The sequence below is a fragment of the Phyllostomus discolor genome, chromosome 5, assembly GCF_004126475.2.
Source record: "Phyllostomus discolor isolate MPI-MPIP mPhyDis1 chromosome 5, mPhyDis1.pri.v3, whole genome shotgun sequence".
Classification (NCBI taxonomy): domain Eukaryota; kingdom Metazoa; phylum Chordata; class Mammalia; order Chiroptera; family Phyllostomidae; genus Phyllostomus; species Phyllostomus discolor.
Genome location: NC_040907.2, coordinates 58,706,790 through 58,726,054, shown reverse-complemented (window position 1 = coordinate 58,726,054; position 19,265 = coordinate 58,706,790). Strand labels below are relative to the sequence as shown.

The following is a 19,265-nucleotide window of genomic DNA, read 5'->3' as shown; positions in this document are numbered from 1 at the left end:
CTAAAGATTTCCTAGACTTAAAGCAGAAAACATCTGAGGCAGAAAGCTCTCCCGGGATGACTGGATTAGGCCTGTATACCCTTTTTTTCCCATTGCTTAGCTCATTCTTAATGCTACTGCTAATTTCACCTAATTTTCCCTTGATGTTACTTATAATGTAAGGCTCCTGCATACAAAATCTCCCACACCCTGCCTTGATGGAACCCTAGCAGTAGTCTTATGGACACCACCTGGTTTGTCTGTGACAAATGGCACTCTCAGTGGACCTATGAATGCCTAGATACCTTGCAAATCAGAGGCCAGTTCTCACAAGGAACATGGATTATTCATATTGGCATCCATGATAAATCTGAGGCCTCCCATTCATGCTCTCATTGGTCCTCCCCACTAAACCTTCACAGCCACCTTAAACGAGAACTCTCAAGAGGTATTCAGACTTGTCTCCATAGGGAGAGCACTTTTTTACCTTGTTAGTGTCCATGCCAGTGAATATTTGATCATAAACTTCTCTCTGACACTGGGGAAATCTTGCCAATTCTACCACCAAGGCAATAGCTGCTGATTTCTTAATCAAAGTAGTTTTAGACAAAAAAATAGCTCTCAATTATTTACTTAGGAGGCATGTGTGTCATAGCAAAAACTACCTGTTGCACTGGGATAAATTTCTCTGGGAAAGTAGAAACTTAACTATATAAAATTAGATAATAAACCCACTGGTTGCAACAATCTTTACCTGATGGCCCCTGGTCTTTCAATTCATTTAGCTGGTTACCTTCAGGTTTGGGCTCCTGGTTTAGGGCCATTTTACAAAGGGGGTTTTTATTTATTCCTCATTTTTTGTATATTTATTGTATAACTCTGTACCTGTTGCCTATCAAACTCCTGAAGAAACAATGCACTGAATAGGATGATGTTGGCCCAACACTTGGAGATGATTTCAGATACTTATAAGACATAAACTCTGAGTGGAAAATGCCTGAAAGTTTCCTCTTGATCAAAAGGGATGGAATGTGAAACTAAAGGAACCTTCATTCGACATGGATTAGGGAGCCATGAAGGAAGAGCTCTCAGGCATGTACCCCCTGTCATTTATGTAATCAGCACCTGAAGTTTACATGATCAAGAGGAAGAAGGATGGTCCCCTTGCTGTTTGCCTCCATAATGACCAGCTGCCTCCTCTTTTTCCAGCAACCACAATCGACCCACTGCCAGCCAGCAATAAGAGACCACCACAATGTCTCCCCAATGTTTTCCTAAAACCAGTAAAAGCTGACTTCTCTTTTGTCTCCTCAGACTTGCCTATGGTTTGCCATAGTTTGCATATCCTCAACTATTCTCAAATAAACTCAGTTGCTCCTTGAATAATCTTACCTCTTTAATTTTTACAGAGAATAGCTTTTGAATCCCTGGGTGCAGCCATCTCTGAGGCCAGTTCAATTTAATCCCAGCCTTATCTGTGGTTTGATTACTTTCCTTTTTAAGTTTTATTCATGTAATTCAGGTTGGGTTTTGTTATGTGTAACTGAAAGTTATAATTGACAAAGCAATCAAACTATAACTTCTTTCCATTTAAGGCTTACAGAACTCATTAATATTAATAGCCACATCCTGCAAGAGGGGTTAAGATATTAAACAAAAAAATAGCCATAGGTTGAAAAATAAAACATTAATTGGGGACCAAAAGAAAACAAAACCAAGTACTTTAGAAATAAAAAGAGAAGAAAAAATTAGGACGACATGGGTAAAACTCAAAAGACACTGACAAGTCATATTACAATAAATTTTTTCCAAAATTACACACACACACACACACACACACGCAAAGTAGAGCCAGGTATATAAGAAGAAACTTTAATTTTTCATAGGTACAGAACATATATCAAAAACATTATGATATTTTTACAATCTTTAAATCATGCTGTCCCAAGTTATTTATACTTATTAAATTGTTTTGTGCATCTTCATCCCAGCCATAAGTAAAATACACCCCTTTGGTTTCATCCACTTCTCTTTTTCCTGTGTTTTCTCACTTCTCAATTTTTACTCTCCTCTGATGAGATAAAAATGATTAATGTGAAGTGTTCTCATATTTAATTTTTCTTTTGTACACTTGTTAACTGCCTTTCTTCAATAGCTGAGAAAAGAAAAACAAAACACTCTTAAGTGATTATTTAAGGAAAAGCAAACAGCAGGAAGAAAGAACATTGGGCTCCTGGAGGTCTAAGCCAATCCTGACTTTGGGAGTTCATGCACCATGAAAAGAGAAGAAGTGGAAGAACCAAGATAGTGCAGTCAGGATGAGTGAAGTTAGTAGTTTGAGAGTTTCCCAGTAGTTTTGAAGTAAAAGAACTAGAGAGGATGTGATATTTTCATTTGATTTTCCAGGAACTAAAATGAGATTTGAGTATAAACCGAAATTCCTGTCCAACCTTTGATTGGAGCAGCACAGTGTGTTTTGTACTCAGGTTGGTACCAGAGAATACACACAATGCTAAAATCTGAGGCACACATATGAAAGGCACATGCCTAGCACCAGCCACACTGTATTGGGAGGGATTCAGAGAAGGAAGAGTTTTCGAAACAATCAAGTCAAAAAGGCAGAAGCATAAGGCCTCAAGGAAGTGCCAAGTAACCAAAGATCCCATCTTATCAGAAACAATGCTGATCCAATACAGTTCTGGGCCCCAAGCCAAGAAGCACATTTTGATAGATGAGGGCAAAGGCACAGCATGGGATGTTCAAACAATGGGAATAATAGAAGTACACCATTTCAAAAATCTCATCTTAAAACAAGACAAAGGGAAGAGAAGCAGTGCAAATTCTTGTAACCTAGGTGGGGATCAGGAAATGTGAGAGGGCAAAATCACACCCTGCCAACGGGTTAGCAGGCAGAATTACTCTCAGGATAGCGGCACACAGAGACACAGAGATCTGTCACTTACTCAGTAGATCTGAGCAGGAAGTAGCCACAAAACTGACATCAAGTGTCTATACAACCAAACACATCTACCTGTTTCCCCAAGAGGCAAATCCTCTAAGAAGTCATCCGCAGCCAGCAGCATCTGTCTCAGTGCAGAGAGGTTCAGGACATCCTTTATAGGATCCAGATCCCACTCTGAGGTGTAATTACTGACCACCAAGATGTCAGAAATAGCAAATCCAAGTTTTTTGTGGACTTTCTCTATCTGTGATACAGAAATGAAAACCCAGAAATATCAAAACAGTGAAAAATGCTATTTAATGTTAATATAAATTAAGAAAGCGATAACAAAGGTAGGTATTTGGCAATATTATTCCTGTTCCAGAAAATGGATATAGAGATCTGGCCCCTAAGGGACTTTTTAAAAAGAACTTCACAAGTCATGTCTCACATCACTGCTATGCATTTTCATTTAGAAACACATAACAAATTCAGTATGTATTAAAAGGGAAGGAAACTATAACAGTTCTATATAAACTGCTTTGAAATTGAAGCATTTTTAATATCCTTACATTAAAGTCCATAATTTCCTTCCATTTCCTTTTAAAAGTTGTTCTTAAGATAAGTCAATTGTGCTACATTTAATGCTGATGTTCAATTCTTTTTTTAATTTTTCAATTACAATTGACACTCAGTATTGGTTTATATTAGTTTCTGGTGCAGAGTGCTGGTGTTTGATTCTTGCTTCTGCCAGTTTATCTGTGCAACCAGACTGCCCAGGATAAATACAGAGCTCTGTCACTTCTTAGCACTGTCAATAAACATTGACAAATGCTTTACTGTGCGTGCTTTTCTCATCTAATAACAATTCTCAACTCATAAGGTTGTTGCAAGTATTGAATAAGAAAATTGACCACATATTCAGAGCTCAACAAATACCAGCTATCATTACATTCCCTCAACCTGTTCCCACCTCCATATACCTTTCACTCTAATTTATTCTGCACAGAGGTGCCAGATCAATTTTTGTGAAGCTGAATTTGGTCACATCACTACTCTTTCAAATGGTTGCTATGATTACCCATAATGCACCTGATTAAGTAAAATCACCTCATGCAAATCAAAAACAAAAAACTGAAGAGCTCCATGCTTCCTGAAATGCTGCTTTTGCCTGCATTGATGTATTCACTTATGCTGTCTCCATGGAGTGAGTTTTTCCCCTTTTGTGTCTCTTCACTTCCCAAAATACTCCTCAGCCTTAAAAGTTATTTCCCATGCCACTCTAGTATTGAAATCTTCCCTCATGCCCTTTAGCACAGTATTTTCCTCCTCTAGAACTTCAAAGCATTTTATTTTTAATCATTTAATGATATGTATTATACTTAATCATACCATATTCTTTTACCAACTTGTTCTCATCTAGTTCCCCTATGTCCTCATTTCCACTTATAAAGTTGTAAGAATTTTAGTACATGGAAATTATTTTAATTACCTATGTATCTGATTAGAGATTATCACACTGGCTCAATCATTAAAGGTAACCAACAAATATTTTTTAATTGAATTAAATTGTAGTAAATGGAATTATCTGTGTCAATGTAAAGATAAATAAATATTTCATATTTAAAACTTAGGAAATGAGTCTGAATTATCCAAGCAATTGTTTCAAATATTCTTAAACTCCATAGTATTATTTTTTATTTTTATATACAGTAATAGCATGTGATTATGCTGACATACCAGAAATGTGTTTACAAAGGACATCATTCATTACCTTGAGCTTCACAGGCATACATCTGTATATGTCTATAAGGTCTCCTCTCACAATCAGATCCATGCTATCCACACAAGTGAGCAAAACCAAATATACTACACCTGTGCCAAACAGATTTATATTGTTTTTATTAACATAGGCAGCATCAGTTTCTTTTTCAGATAATTGGTTACCAATTATGCAATAGACTATCTATGAAACAATTTCAGAAATTCAGGAAGGTCTTTCTCCAGCAAAAAAAAAAAAAACCCTAAACTACTCATCAGTAGCTGAAATTTTTCTGCCATAGGAAGTTCCCTTCATTGCCTTCCATGGTAAGAAATCAGGCTTCAAATGAAACCACCTTCTGAAACAGGTAACCAAAATTTATACTACAATATCACTGATTGATTTTCTCTTTTTTCCTTTTTATTGAATATATTAGGCTGACACTAGTTAACAAAATTATAAAGATTTCTGATGCACAATCCCATAGCCGATTGATTTTACATACTATTAACAGTTGTGTTTTTATGGCGACTAGAAAAAAGACCAAAGGGCTCCAATAACAAGATGAAGAAACCTGAAGGAAACAGAGTATGTCAAAATACTACAAATAAACTGTTCCTATGTCACAACATTAGTAGGAACCTCCCTGCACAACCCTTACAAGCTTTTAAATTTCAATGAGCAAGTTGGTCAATCACGCCCCACTTGTAAGTTTATCAAAGTTGTGGTAAACTGGTTCTTTCCCAAACAGAATAGTGTGGGGCATCTTAATTCCCTAATCCTGTTTACCTTCTCCAAAACATTTCTGCTACCTGTCTTTACCAAACATCTTTCCTGCCCCTTTTCTAAAATGTTCCTGTCCTCTTTCTAATCTTTAAAGGCCCAAGGAGAAGCTTAGGACTGCTGGTAAACACAAGCATGCTAAGATGCAGTGGCAGCAGGTGGTGAGGACTGTGCTAAACTCTTCATATTTACTCACTTGTTTAATCCTTACAAAAAAATCCCTGAGGCACATGCCATTTTTATATGAACTTTATAGATTAATAAACTGAGGTATAGAAATTTTAAATTATTTGCCCAAATATATGCAGCTAGTGAGTGCTTGATTTGAATGAAACATACTGATGGGGAAGGTAAGATTCAAATACACACTTTCTTAAATTATTCATCCTGTTTAAAAAACATTCTACAATATAGTCTAATCAATTACCCTTAGAAGTAAAGTGGAATGAGACTCACCACACTTTATCATCTCCCTTCGAGCTCTTTTGATCTTTGCTACCATCTCATCAGAGAGGTGTTCAATAGAGTTGGCATCAAACACAAATGCTGCACAATGGATTCTGTCCTTCAGCATGGGGGAGTCGATGTAGTTACCACAACCTGGTGTGATTGGTTTCATGAAATTAAACTGAGAAGTAAACGTAAAGGAACATATTAATTGAGCAAATACTTGTAAGCATATACTATGTACCAGGCAATGTGTAGTTGAATAAACTAGTGAACAAAACAAGTCTCTAATATTATGATGCTAACAAGTAGCTAGCAGTCCTTTCACATAGGAAAATCTTCTGCAAAGAAGAGGCTTGTAATATGAAGCTAAAAATAATATAGGTGAGTTCATCTAAATAAGGGAATAAGAATATGGCAGAAGAGTGTTCTAGATAGAAGCAGCAATATGGGCAAAGGTGGAAGTGAGAGCATTCAGAAAGAAGTCTGGATGCCCTGGCTGGGGTGGCTCAGTGGATTGACTGACGGCCTGCAAACCGAAATCTTGCCAGTTCAATTCCCAGTCAGGGTACGTGACTGGGTTGTGGGCCAGGTCCCCAGGTAAAAGCATGTGAGAAGCAACCAACTGACGTATCACTCATACATTGATGTTTCTCTCCCTCTCTTTCTCCCTCCTTTCCCCTCTCTAAAAAAAATAAATAAAATCTTAAAAAAAAGATAAAGATAAGATAAAGATAAAAAAGATAAGATTTTTTAAAAATCTTTAAAAAAAGATTTTATTTTTTTTTTTTAGAGAGAGGGGAAGGGAGGGAGATAGAGAGAGAGAGAAACATCAATGTGCGGTTGCTGGGGGTCATGGCCTGCAACCCAGGCATGTACCCTGACTGGGAATCAAACCTGCGACACTTTGGTCTGCAGCCTGCACTCAACCCACTGAGCTACGCCAGCCAGAGCATAAATAAAATCTTTTTTTAAAAAAGAAAATGTGATATCATCAGGCAGAATGCAAGGGGGAAAGTGGTACAAAATAAGATGCATTTACTCTTAAACTAAAAATTCTTCTGCTGGAAACCTGTCCCACAGATGTGTGTACAAGGCTATTAACTTCAGGACTATTTGCGGCACCAAAATTCTGTTACATCAATAACACAAGGGATTCTATCACTTCTCTAAAAAAAGAAACACAAATTTTTATTTTCTAGTGTGTTAGAAAGGGAAATAAATCATAAATTTTTAGATATTTATAAAAAGAGGGGAAAAATGTATTTGGAGGGGCAGAGAAAGAAGATCAATTATTTGAATATACCCTATTTTGTATATTTGACTTTAGAACCATTTAAATTATAAATATAAATATAAAACAAAATTAAATTTAAAAAGGAACAGTTAAATGGAATTAAACATGTGAATTTTTATATCCATGGGGGTCATATCTATACTAATAAAACTATTTCTGATTGGTTTTAAAACCCAGTAATCTATGTACTCCTACTACATGATATGTCCTAAACACAATATAAAAAATCAGCCATTGTGGTTTTAATTTGCATCTCTCTGATGGCTAGCGATATTGAACATCGCTTCATGTGTCTTTGGATTTTCTGTATGTCCTCCTTGGAGAATTGTCTGTTCAAGTCCTTTGCCCATTTTTTAATTGGGTTACTTGTCTTCTTAGAGTGGAGTCGCGTAAGTTCTTTATATATTTTGGAGCTTAAACCCTTGTCTGAGGTATCATTAGCAAATATGTTTTCCCATACAGTTGGTTCTCTTTTTATTTTGATACTGTTTTCCTTAGCTGTGCAAAAGCTTTTAATTTTGATGAGGTCCCATTTGTTTATTCTTTCCTTTATGTCCCTTGCTCTAGGAGACAAGTCAGTAAAAAAGTTTCTGCGTGAAATATCTGAGATTTTCCTACCTACGTTCTCTTCTAGGACTTTAATGGTGTCACGCTTTATATTTAAGTCTTTTATCCACCTTGAATCTATTTTTGTATAAGGTGTAAGTTGGTAACAAAACAAAAAACTAGCAAAATATAACCAAAGACACTGAAATAGGGGATAGTCTGACAGTGGCCAGAGGGGAGAGAAGAGGGAATTTCAGGGGGGAATGGGTAGGGATTACAGGAACAAATTTGGAGGACACATGGACAAAAACTAAGGGTGGGGGGTAATGGGGGGAAGGGGGGAGGGTTGGGTGGAGGGGCTGAAACGGGAGTAGGGGGCAGAAAACTGTACTTGAACAATGATTGAAATAAAAAAAAAAAAAAAATCAGCCAAAAAATTTTAATTATTTCCAATTTTGATTGTGATGATTTTTTATTCTTTTGATGTTAAATACAATTATTATTAAATTGTTCATGATAGTATCGTGTAATTTTGTTCGAGATTACAGTGAATATTATGTGAGATAAAGCAAATGAGTCATGCCATGTTTTGTCATCTCTGGTGTCCTTGAGACTAGAGATTCTCTGTTTGGCTAAAGCAGATACAGATGCAAGATAACAGAGATGAAGCAAAAACTATCTAGTCCTATGTTTTAATGAAAAATTTCTGTGTGGCCCTGGCTGGCTGGCTCAGTTAGTTGGAGTGTTGTCTCCTACACCAAAAAAATTGTGGGTTCAATCCCTAGTCAGGGCATACACCTAGGCTGTGGGTTTCATCCCCAGTCAGGGTGTAGACGGGAGGAAATTGATCAATGTTTCCCTCCCATATCAATCTTTCTCTCTCACATCGATGTTTCTTTCTCTCTCTACCCCTCTCTCCCTCTCTTGCTTCCTCTCTCTCCCTTTCTCTCTCTCTCTAAAATCAATAAACATATACTCAGGTGAGGATAAAAAAGTTTCTGCATGAATTTACAGTATATCTTATCATAAAAATATATATTTCTTAGCTGTGCACTAAAAATAATTAAGAAGCAACAATTAATCAAGTAGCAATGAATAGTTCTAATGACCCAAACCAATACTTCTTAGAGAAATGACTGATTAAAAATCTGGGCTGTAAATATACAAGATATGATTTGGATTCATGATCATCCTAGAAATGAAGGAATATAGCAGATTTTTATGTTAATAAGTTTCAGAATCCAAACTGTACCAGCTCCCACTGGTCAAAAATGTTACATTTGACATCAGTATGAAAAAAAACAACATGCATTAACATACATCTAATATGTGCAATTCATGCATTCATAATGATAATAAAATAATCACTGGCTAATACTGACAGATGCAAATAAACCAACTTATTATTTCAGAAGCTTATAAATAACTTTAAAATCAAGCATATATTATACCTTTTCTATATTAAAGGCATCACTAAGTAATCAAATAGTAGATGAGAGGAAGTTTGTCTTTCTTATGTGAAATGAAGATGGAATGACATAGAATATCACTATTTCACATCCTAATAAATAAAGGGATTAGGTATTGAACATTAATGAAACCAATTTTAGAAAAGCAAGAAAATCCAAAATTGTGAGGATTTCATGGAACAGCACAACAACATCTATGAAGTAGTCCTGCATCTGAATGTGTGTCTAGATTTATCTATCAATTGTCAGGATACATAGAAAACTATTTTTTTATAATTTTTTAAAAGATTTTATTCATTTATTTTTTTTAGGGAGGGAAGGGAAGGAGAAAGAGAGAGAGAGAAACATCAGTTGCGGTTGCTGGGGGTTATGGCCTGCAACCCAGGAATGTACCCTGGCTGGGAATCGAACCTGGGACACTTTGGTTCCCAGCCCATGCTCAATCCACTGAGCTACACCAGCCAGGGCCTGAAAACTATTTTTTTAAAAGACTATATTAAGTAGTAAAACCAGCAATTTCAGACTATGGGGAAGTCTACAGGATAATCAAGCATTTCTTAAAAAAACAAATTGCAAGTAAAAAATATCAAAAGAGATAGAGAAAAAAATGTGCATTTAAAAGAAGCTGAATAAATTTTTAGAACCATTTTTTTAAAAATTGTTTAAACGATACATATTACTTATAAGGCAATTAGAAATTTGGACATTGGGTGATATTTAATAAATTAAGGAACAATTAAGAAATAATTTGTATGTGATAAGAGTATTATGCTTATGTTTAATAAAAGATATACATGTCCCTACATATATATAAATATATACCCACTTATGGATGAAATGTTATAATTTCTTAAATTTGCTTCCAAATAACATAGTAGAGAGAAAGTGGGTAGACATGGATGAAGTGAGCTTGGTTACAAGTCATTGTAATTGTTGAAACTAAGTAAATAAGAATTCACTAAATTGCTTTGTCCAAGTTAGTATAGGTTTAAAGTTCTCTATGATAAAGATTTTTGTTAAAAAAAATACTTAAAAATAAACCTAACTACTTCTACAAGATAGCTCTATGCTAAATATAAAATAAAATATTCTGTGTTTCTGGATAGAAACACTGGATATGTAAAGGTGCAAAAAAACTTCAATACAAAATTTTGACAAAATTTCAATCAAAGCACCAACAAATAAAACACAAACAATTAAATAAGCTACAAACAAGCTGACTTGGAAAGTATATGTATGAATATAGTCAAGAAAAACAAATGTGAGAAATACTGATTATTATTTGTCCAGTGAGTTATCAAGATAATATTGATATTATAATTAAAATAATTAAGCAATATGTTAACAAATATAATAAAGAAATTTATAAATATGTCAATAGGACAAACTAGAGTATATAAAACTAATACTTTTATTTGGTAAGGAAGAGATGCAAAAGGTGTTCAATGAAAAATACTGGCACAACTGACTAATCATTTAGAACGAGGTAAATTAATGAATGACTCAAGATCTAAATACTTACAAAAAGGATTAGAGAGTTAAAAAAAGACAGACTGGTTCTTCTCTTTAATCTCCCCTTTCCCCTTGCCTGCAACATTAGCAGTACTCAGCATGAACATTTTGAGAGCAGGAGGATGAAAGTGACCTGTCTTAATCAGCCTTGGCTGTTATAAAAAATTATGACATTGCATGGGTTATACAACAAACACTTATTTTTCATAGTTCTGGAGATTAAGAAGTCCAAGGTCAAGGAGCTGACAGATTTGGTGCCTAGTGAGAGCCCCCTTCCTAGTTTGTAGACAGCCACCTTCTTGCTGTGTTCTCATGAGGCAGACAGAGATCATCTCTCTTGTGTCTTTTCTGACAAGGACACTCTTTTCATTCTTGAGGTCTTCACCTTCATGACCTAATCACCTCCCAAAGACCACCCCCCTCCAAATAACACTACACTGTGTAGTAGGGCTGCAGCATATGAATTTTGGAGTGACACAACATTCAATGGATAGCACACCATGCTGAGGATCTCAGAGCAGAGTGTCAGAAGGACCCTTGAAATTAATAACATCAGACAGCTGACACACAGGCCCAAAGCTGCCTGTCTCCAGACTTCCTGTTACATAAGAAAAATTACCTATTTGAGTTCATGTATTAGATTTCTGTTTTGGCTGTTTTACAGCCAAAAGCAATTGAATGTGTAACAACATTCAGTTGTTATGACAGCTATGACAGGAGAGACCTTTGGATGTTTTAATTCTTTGTAAAATAAAATATCAAAAAGAAACAAAAGATCTTGAACAAGCATAGTTTAAGAAAGTAAATGCTGATACACTAAACTAAAGTCTTAGGTTCTCAACATTGGGAAAAAAAACATTTTAAATATCAATTATAATTCCCCAATCATTAGCCAAATTATACCTGGTATCTGTCAGGAATGTGGCCTTTTAAGATGTAGAATATGTCATCCACGCACAGCCCTTTTTTCTCACTCAGCCCCATTGAGTCACACAGAACAAATGGCAAGACATTACCATCCTTCCCATCCTTAATGGAATATGTCCTGTACTGCAGAGGAGGAAAAAAAAACTGAGTTCATTTTTTTTTGCAAAATATATGAATTGAGATGAAGTTTACATGTAACGAAGTTTAAAAAAAAACTTTTCAAATTTAACTTGAACAAAGAAGCAAATGCTGAGTGAGCTAGAATGGACTCACCTGCTCAGATTTCCCAGTTCTGTCAGAGTCTACCGAAGCTTGGTGGGTTACATGGCCTCGGAAAACAGACTTTATGGAGTTGAAAAAGCTAGACTTCCCAGCTCCAACTGGACCCAGGAGCAGAATTCGTATTTGGCGAACCAGGTCTCTATATGGTTTGTAAGTTCTTATGGCAGACAATAAGCTCTCTCTGAGCCTGTTTAGACAAGATACTTTTAACAGTTGACTGAGGTTACATCATAAGACTTCACCACAAATTTTCCTTGAATTCATTTTTTTCTTTTATATTATTTATTTTTTATTATCAGCTTACCTTCTTGAACATGAAGACATGAAACTATCCTACATCAAATCATATTGTAAAAAAGAAAAGCAAACATTACAGTTTAACTAAGGCCAATCAGACATAAAATCTTTCAGATTTAAGCAACCAGACTATATAGGCCTAGAAATAAATGTCAGCTGTGTTAAACATAAAGATAAGTTATCAAAAATAAAATTCAAAAACCAGAATCTATATGTGACTTTTGAAGTTTACAGGAGACCATTCCCAACATGTTCTTGAAGTTCATGATAGGTACCTCAGCAAGTATCTAAAATTGTCAAAACTGTAAATGCAAGAATTCTTAGCAAAAATGTAGACATGCGCGAGGTCTTCCCAGAAGGTATCTAGTCAGCTATGTAATATGAAAAACAAGAGACATTTATTGAAAAAGATCAAGAAACATTGTGCATAGGATAATGATGCCTCAGTCCCCTTCAGAGTAGGCACCTGGGACCTCACACAGCTCTCCAAATTGCCATCAGCTGCCCTGTCATATTTTCCTGAATCTCATTGACAGTCTGAAATTCCTTCCCTTTCAAAGGTGATGTTAGTTTTGGGGAAAGCCAGAAGCCACAGAGTGTCAAATCTGGGCTGCAGGGGGTCTGAGTCATCTGAGTGATTTAATGTTTCACCAAAAAACTCTCATGTATCTGTGATACACGAGCAGGTGTGCTGCCTGGTGAAACTGCTGATCACCAGTTGCCCATAATTGTGGCCTTCTAAGTCTTTCAAATAATTTCCATGGAGGAATATTCAAGCTTAATGCAAAATCTGACACAGATTCATTGCTCTACTAGCTCAGCCATTTTTAATGTGATGACCACACAGTACACATGCTCACTCAAGGGCATCTACCACCCCACTGACTAGTACAGTGAAGTCGTCATTGTTCACACATGCACATTCCAGTCCACTCTCCTTGGCTGCCAGGTTAAATTGATGTCTCACAAACCATTCTTGTTATATTAACAATGGATAGACTTTCTGGACAGACTTCATACAGCCAAATATTTATTTTCCTTCAAGCGTATAAAAACATTAGAAATTTCTTCACTCTGGTCAGTGTTCTTTCTGTTTTAACATTACTATTGTCAAATAGTTTCGAGAATACAGATGTAGTTGTATTTCTTTTCTTGGTGATCCACAAGTTATCTATCATAATCCGTCCTACAAATGTTATTAACAGAATCTGTACAGAATAAGTCTAAGATAATGAACAGAATAATAGAACATTAAAAACATTGACTTACTCACTGAGCCCTTTCATCTTCCTTGTGTCCAATAAATCTGAGAAAATAATCAAAGAATAATAAAGATTATAAGTTGTTGAATGATTGTCTAGCTGAATGAATGTCATTGAATTCACTAGGAAAAAAATACCAAAATAGCCTTTCTATAAGAACAGTGCCAATAGTGAAAAGCACAAGAGAAGATTATGGCAAATACCCTTAACATCACCTAATTTGAAAAGACTAGAATAGAAGCAAGGTAAGCTGTGAAAAGCTGTGATGTCAGCAGATCTTTTCTCACATAATTACTCAGCAGTAGTGTGTGGCTCACTCCAACAAGAGAGATGAGAGCTTCTCTGAATCAGAGAAGCAAGACCTAGTGGCACAGACAGGTGAGGGGAAACTGGGAATAATCTCTTTTATCCTCTACAGTCCAATGTCTAAAAGGGATAATATGCAGGAACACACAATGGGAGGGGGGGACGGAAACAAGCACCAAAGGTTTCCCAAAAGTTATTGTCAATTATTTTATTGGGGGTTCTGGAATCCATAATCCAATTGGTTTTATTCCTGGCTTCAGAAGATTATGTAGGACTTTGCCTATCCAATCAGAGAACAGTGAGTGGTTCAGAGTTAGGCTGAGGACTTCATTTGGACCAATGGGACTCAGGCCCAAAATTCTTTTGTTGCTTAGGAAGGGAGATTATTTTATGGTGCATTTAAAGTTGAAAGAATTAGGTGTAATGATGATGGCAATTCTCTAAAAAAGAAGCATATTGTGTGTAACATTCACAAATACAACTATATGTACGGTTACAAAGAAAACCTCTTAGCCCTGGCTGGCCTAGCTCAGTGGATTGAGCACGGGCTGCGAACCAAAGTGTCACAGGTTCGATTCCCAGTCAGGATACATGCCTGGGTTGCAGGCCATGACCCCCAGCAACTGCACATTGATGTTTCTCTCTCTCTCTCTATCACCCTCCCTTCCCTCTCTAGAAAGTAAATAAATAAAATCTTAAAAAAAAAGAAAACCTCTTTAAATTACCAGAAGTAGAAATAGTAAAGACTGCATTCAATGACCAGAATATAATAAAACTGGAAAAAAATGGATGTACACAAAACAAACATTAAAGAAATCTTTTGGAAATTTAAGAAGCATTATCTTAAATAACTCTAAAATCCAAAAGGAAACAGAAAATGGAAATTGCAATTATATGTAAAAACTAAAAATATAAACCCTTTTATATCAACTTTATGGTAAAAGCATATTACATTAATAACAAGAAAGAAGGAAAATCTTGAAAATAGAAAGAGAAAATAGGGGAGGGATGGGTGGGTGGACTGGGATGGGAATAAAAGACAGAAAACTGTACTTAAACAATGATTAACATAAAATTTTAAAAAAGAAAGAGAAAATAATAAACTAATCTTAAAATATAAAAAGAAGGAATTAACAAAAAACAAATACCAGTTTTATAAATTAAAAAGGATGTATTAATACAGAGATTGATTAGTTTAAAATGTAAATACATAAAGTGCTAACTAGTTTAATCAAAGAAAGACAAATTCACAAAATGTCATACTACCACTCACATATCAGATTGGCTCCCTATTGTAAAACCAATAATACATTGTATTAGAGAAGATTTAGAGTTACAAAAACCAATTTCTCCTATCACAAGCAGTACATATGATAGGGGAAATTGGTACGACTACATTGGAAAACTTAGTCATTATCTACTGAAGCTGAACATTCACAAGCCCTTTGATCCAGCAATTTATGCTTATATTCTTTGAAAAATATGTGTATATGTAAACCAAAGGACATGTACAAGAAGTTTATAGCAATATTATTTGTAATAGCCCCAAACTGAAAAATCCGAAGGTCTACCAAGAGTGATTTTCTTTTTAAAAAATCGTGATGGAATCATTATAATAGAATACTATATGAAAATGAAAAAGAACAAAGTACTACTACATACAATAATATGGCTGAATCACTAGAGAGGTAGGGGCTAACCTGTAACACATTCACTCACTTTACTAAGTAACACTCTGGGGGAAAGAAAGAAAAGTGACCCAGTCTAATATCTTTACAAATTAATAAATCTGGCCTTAGGTTTTCCACAGCAACATCAATGCTGTGGAAAAATTACAATATTTCTAAAATAAAATGTGACCCTAAAATGATGCAATCTAATAAAAACATTCAAGTAAAAAGACCACAGATATTTGCTTTGGAACATACAAATACTCGGGGAACATTATTCCCATACTCAGGGAATATTATTCCCAGCAGCCCTTCACTTAAATGAATAGATATAAACAAATATTTAATAGAAAAAATAAAAATTGCCAATACACTTAGACTTGTTAGTGATCAGATGTAAGAGAGAAAGAGGGAGGGAGGGAAGGAGAAATACCACCTTTTCACCACCATATTGGAAAATTTTCTGGAATTTTATAATATCAAAGATTAGCAAGGATACAGGGAAATATGCATGTCTATAACACTCTTGGGGATAATATAGACAACTGAAGTTTTTGAAAGGTGTCTATCAAAATGTAAAGGTACACAACTCTGAAACGGCAATTCCAATTCCAGGAAGTTGCCCTAAAGAAGTATTTTTGTCCATAGTTATATGCATAAATATATTACAGGAACATTGATTACAACAGCAAATATTGAAAAGAATTTAAATGGCCTTAAACAGAAAAACAAATATATGACTTTTGTCTTTTGATGTAATAGTAAACTTCATCAGAAAGGATCCAGTACCAATCAAGAGAAGTTCAACCTCTGGTTTCTTTTCAACAGAATTTCACAATCTTTACATTTGCTTCTCACTCTTTTTCTGCCTTTCCTCCTCCTCCTCAACTCCTCTCCCACACAAATACACTCCAAAAAACTTTGTATATGCTACTTTTGACCAGGGTTGTGTCTTAGCTAACAATTTGTCGCCAGGCTTCAGTCTGAGTCACCTGGAAATTAGAACTAGTGAAAATGTCATTTTCATTAAAGAGAGGGGCCAACTCGAACCCTCCAAACATGCAGGAGAGAACTTTATATGGGATTATCTAGATACACTTACCTTCACATCGAAACACTTCACATTCTTGAAAGGAAACTATCTCACATTGAGGTAGTGTTAATTTTTCAATTGTATTTAAACTCATGGTCACCTCTCTTTCTTTTAGATCTATCTGGAAATCCAAATTTTTACACTTATACTGCTTAAACAAATTTAAAACTTTCAATGGTGAAACTGGTTGTATTTTACATTTTAAAATTTTAGTCCCTTCAAGGTTAAAAAGGATGGTGAAGTTATTTTGTTCATCATAACCCTGTGACATATATGCCACAATAACACAATCATCACTATAAATCACTGTCATAGTAGGTCCTTGATTGTAACATCTGAGAAGCAAATCCTTTGTGCTAAATTCATGGACACTAGCCTTAAAGAGAAGGCTAAACCTCTTTCCTCCCAAGCAATTTTGCAACTTCTTTTCTTGCATCCACGTCAAATGAGTTGTCACTGCCATATTTCTCAACCTGGTGGAAAATGAAATATATTTTCTATAAATACTGAAAAACAGATAATATGTATAGCCACACAAATCTTGTATTTATGCCTCTTATTCAGTCTACATTCCACATGAAATGTGTAAACAGAAGGTGAAAAGATAGCAAGAAAAACATTCTAAATTATTATTTTTTAAAGATTTTTTTAAGACTATTATTTACAAGCAGCTACATAAAGTGGAAAGGAGCAGGTCTCTTACCTGTTGTAGGACCTGTGCAAGGGCTGAAGCTTAGAGCAGTTGCTCTGGCTGGATGGCGAGGCCTGCAGGAGGTGAGAGCCAGGCTCCAGACTCCGAGGGGGGAAAAGGAAACTGAAAGTCAGGGCAGCCCAGCCCAGTCAGCAGTGTGCCAGCTTCCCTCTAAGAGTTAGCATAAAACAATCCTGCTCATTTTAGATAATCAGTTCATATAAAAACAGTATTGGGTGATTTAAAGAATCAAAGTCAAATGGAAAAAAACTAAAATCTCACCATATTTTTAAGTGAATTTTTAAAGACTTTTAAGAAAATCCAATCAATTTTTTGTGTATAGACCTACAAAAAGGTACTGTCTTCTATCTCTAGAACAGGTCTCAAATTACCCACTTCTCTTTATCTCTGCTATTAATTTATTCTAAACCAACATATGTCCTATGTAAATTGTGTAATAGCCTCCTCATGGGTTCCTTTGTTTTAATCTTTACACCGTCTCCATTCAGTCCATTCTCCTTAGAAAGCCAGAATCAACTTTGTAAAATGTAAATTAAATCATGTCGATCTCTAACTAAAACCCCATTCTCTAACTTCACATTATTGAGGGTCACAAACTTGTGTCCTAAAGGCTAAATAAAACCTGCAGATTTGTTTTGTAGGAGCAACACAATTTCTTTCCTTTTCTTTTTTTAATTTTAAATTTGAATGTTTTATATCATGGGCATCCACCCTTCTTCAGTTACCATGTCTCCGCAAATCCCGCATTCCTGGTTCTGACAAATTTACATTCCCTGCCCAGCCCAGAAAACATTTAAGTTTTTAGTCTATTAAAAAATCAACAGCAACTCTAAAAGATGGTGGCCAAGTAGGTGGGAGCCAAGTCTACTTGCTCTTGAGCCCAACTCAGACTCTTAGCTGATCTCTGAAAAACAAAGTGAAGAGTCAATGGAATCTTAGCTTATATGGCATTTGGAAGCCAAAGAGCACAGAGGATGCTTCAAAATGGGCAGTAAGGAGATTTTATAGGTGGACAGAGAAAATTCCCAGGCATGGTGCAGGCAGCCTGGCTGCTGCAGTGCCTGTAGCCACCAGACCAGCATCCACGGAAAGCCTGGTCAGAGATAGCAGCCTAGCACGTCCCTCCCCTCCTGGCGCAGGGAATTCCCAGACCAGCCTGGAGTGACTTGGACGGGCAAAGTCATCCATCATGAAGAACCAGGCTATACACACACACAGCACACCCTGGCTGCTGGGGCTTCAGGAGAGTACCAGAGAGGAGAGGCACTGTCTGTACCAGGAACTGCAGGCAGGTAAGGGCCATGGCTGGCCATGATGGAGATAGACTCTTGACTTTTTGGAAAGGTGGAACATGTGAAAAGTCAACAGTAGCTCTGTGCTGTAGTGGGAGAGCCTAGAGAGACTTTTTTTAAAAGGGGAGCTGTGCACCTGCGCATGCAGTTGCCTTCCCTGCCAACAAGAAGGGAGGTTTGTGGGCACGATTTGCTCCCGCTCATTACAACTGGACATAGTGATCAAAGGGGTGCAGAGTGAGGTGGTTTCTTGGCCCCCACCCGGCCGCAGCGCAGAGTGGGATGTACAGACCACAGTGTGCTGTAAGGGCGGTGGGCTGGGAACTGTGCACCTGAGATTATTTGAGGCCAGACTGTGCCTCCTTCTATGGCAGAACCTCCAGAAAGAGAAGTGTGAGCCCAGCCCCCACCTCCTGCTAGAGAGGGGGAAGATCTGCAAAACTAGCTGGACAGGCTTAACAACACTGCAGGGGGCATTTCCACAAGAGTAACAAACAAGACAACAATGCCTAAAAGGGCCCATTTGAACTCCTCACACGGAGGCAAAGTGCACTGGGTCTTAGGGCTCTATTACACTGAGGCCAACAAAGCTGGGCATTCAGAAAGTGTGCAGCAAGGAGGATTCAGGGTGCTGTCCAGCCTAGGCATGCACACAGAGCTGCTGTCTGTACCAAGGAGGAGAGAGCTA

General features: G+C 36.4%; 1 protein-coding gene across 1 annotated transcript; it reads right to left on the bottom strand.

The window, feature by feature from the left end:
• Positions 1 to 1,835: 1,835 nt before the first annotated feature.
• On the bottom strand, positions 1,836 to 17,387 carry IFI44 (interferon induced protein 44). The gene is made up of 9 exons (XM_028511595.2): positions 17,277 to 17,387; positions 16,583 to 17,046; positions 13,512 to 13,548; positions 11,937 to 12,132; positions 11,640 to 11,786; positions 5,922 to 6,093; positions 4,695 to 4,795; positions 3,011 to 3,185; positions 1,836 to 2,134 (listed from the first exon to the last, which is right to left on the bottom strand). Exons 2-9 carry the CDS (start codon positions 17,034 to 17,036, stop codon positions 2,091 to 2,093), a joined length of 1,326 nt encoding a protein of 441 aa, XP_028367396.2. The 5' UTR covers positions 17,037 to 17,046; positions 17,277 to 17,387; the 3' UTR covers positions 1,836 to 2,090.
• Between the last annotated feature and the right edge of the window lie 1,878 nt (positions 17,388 to 19,265).

Bases quoted from the DNA above. Each gene is read 5' to 3' on its own strand.
- IFI44 (XM_028511595.2), bottom strand. From the start codon at position 17,036: ATGGCAGTGACAACTCATTTGACGTGGATGCAAGAAAAGAAGTTGCAA. The intron at 6,094-11,639 runs GTATAATTTGGC...TTTACTTCTCAG, and splicing joins ACATTCCTGACAGATACCAG to TTTAATTTCATGAAACCAAT. The intron at 4,796-5,921 runs GTGAGTCTCATT...TGTTTGGCACAG, and splicing joins AAGGGAGATGATAAAGTGTG to GTGTAGTATATTTGGTTTTG.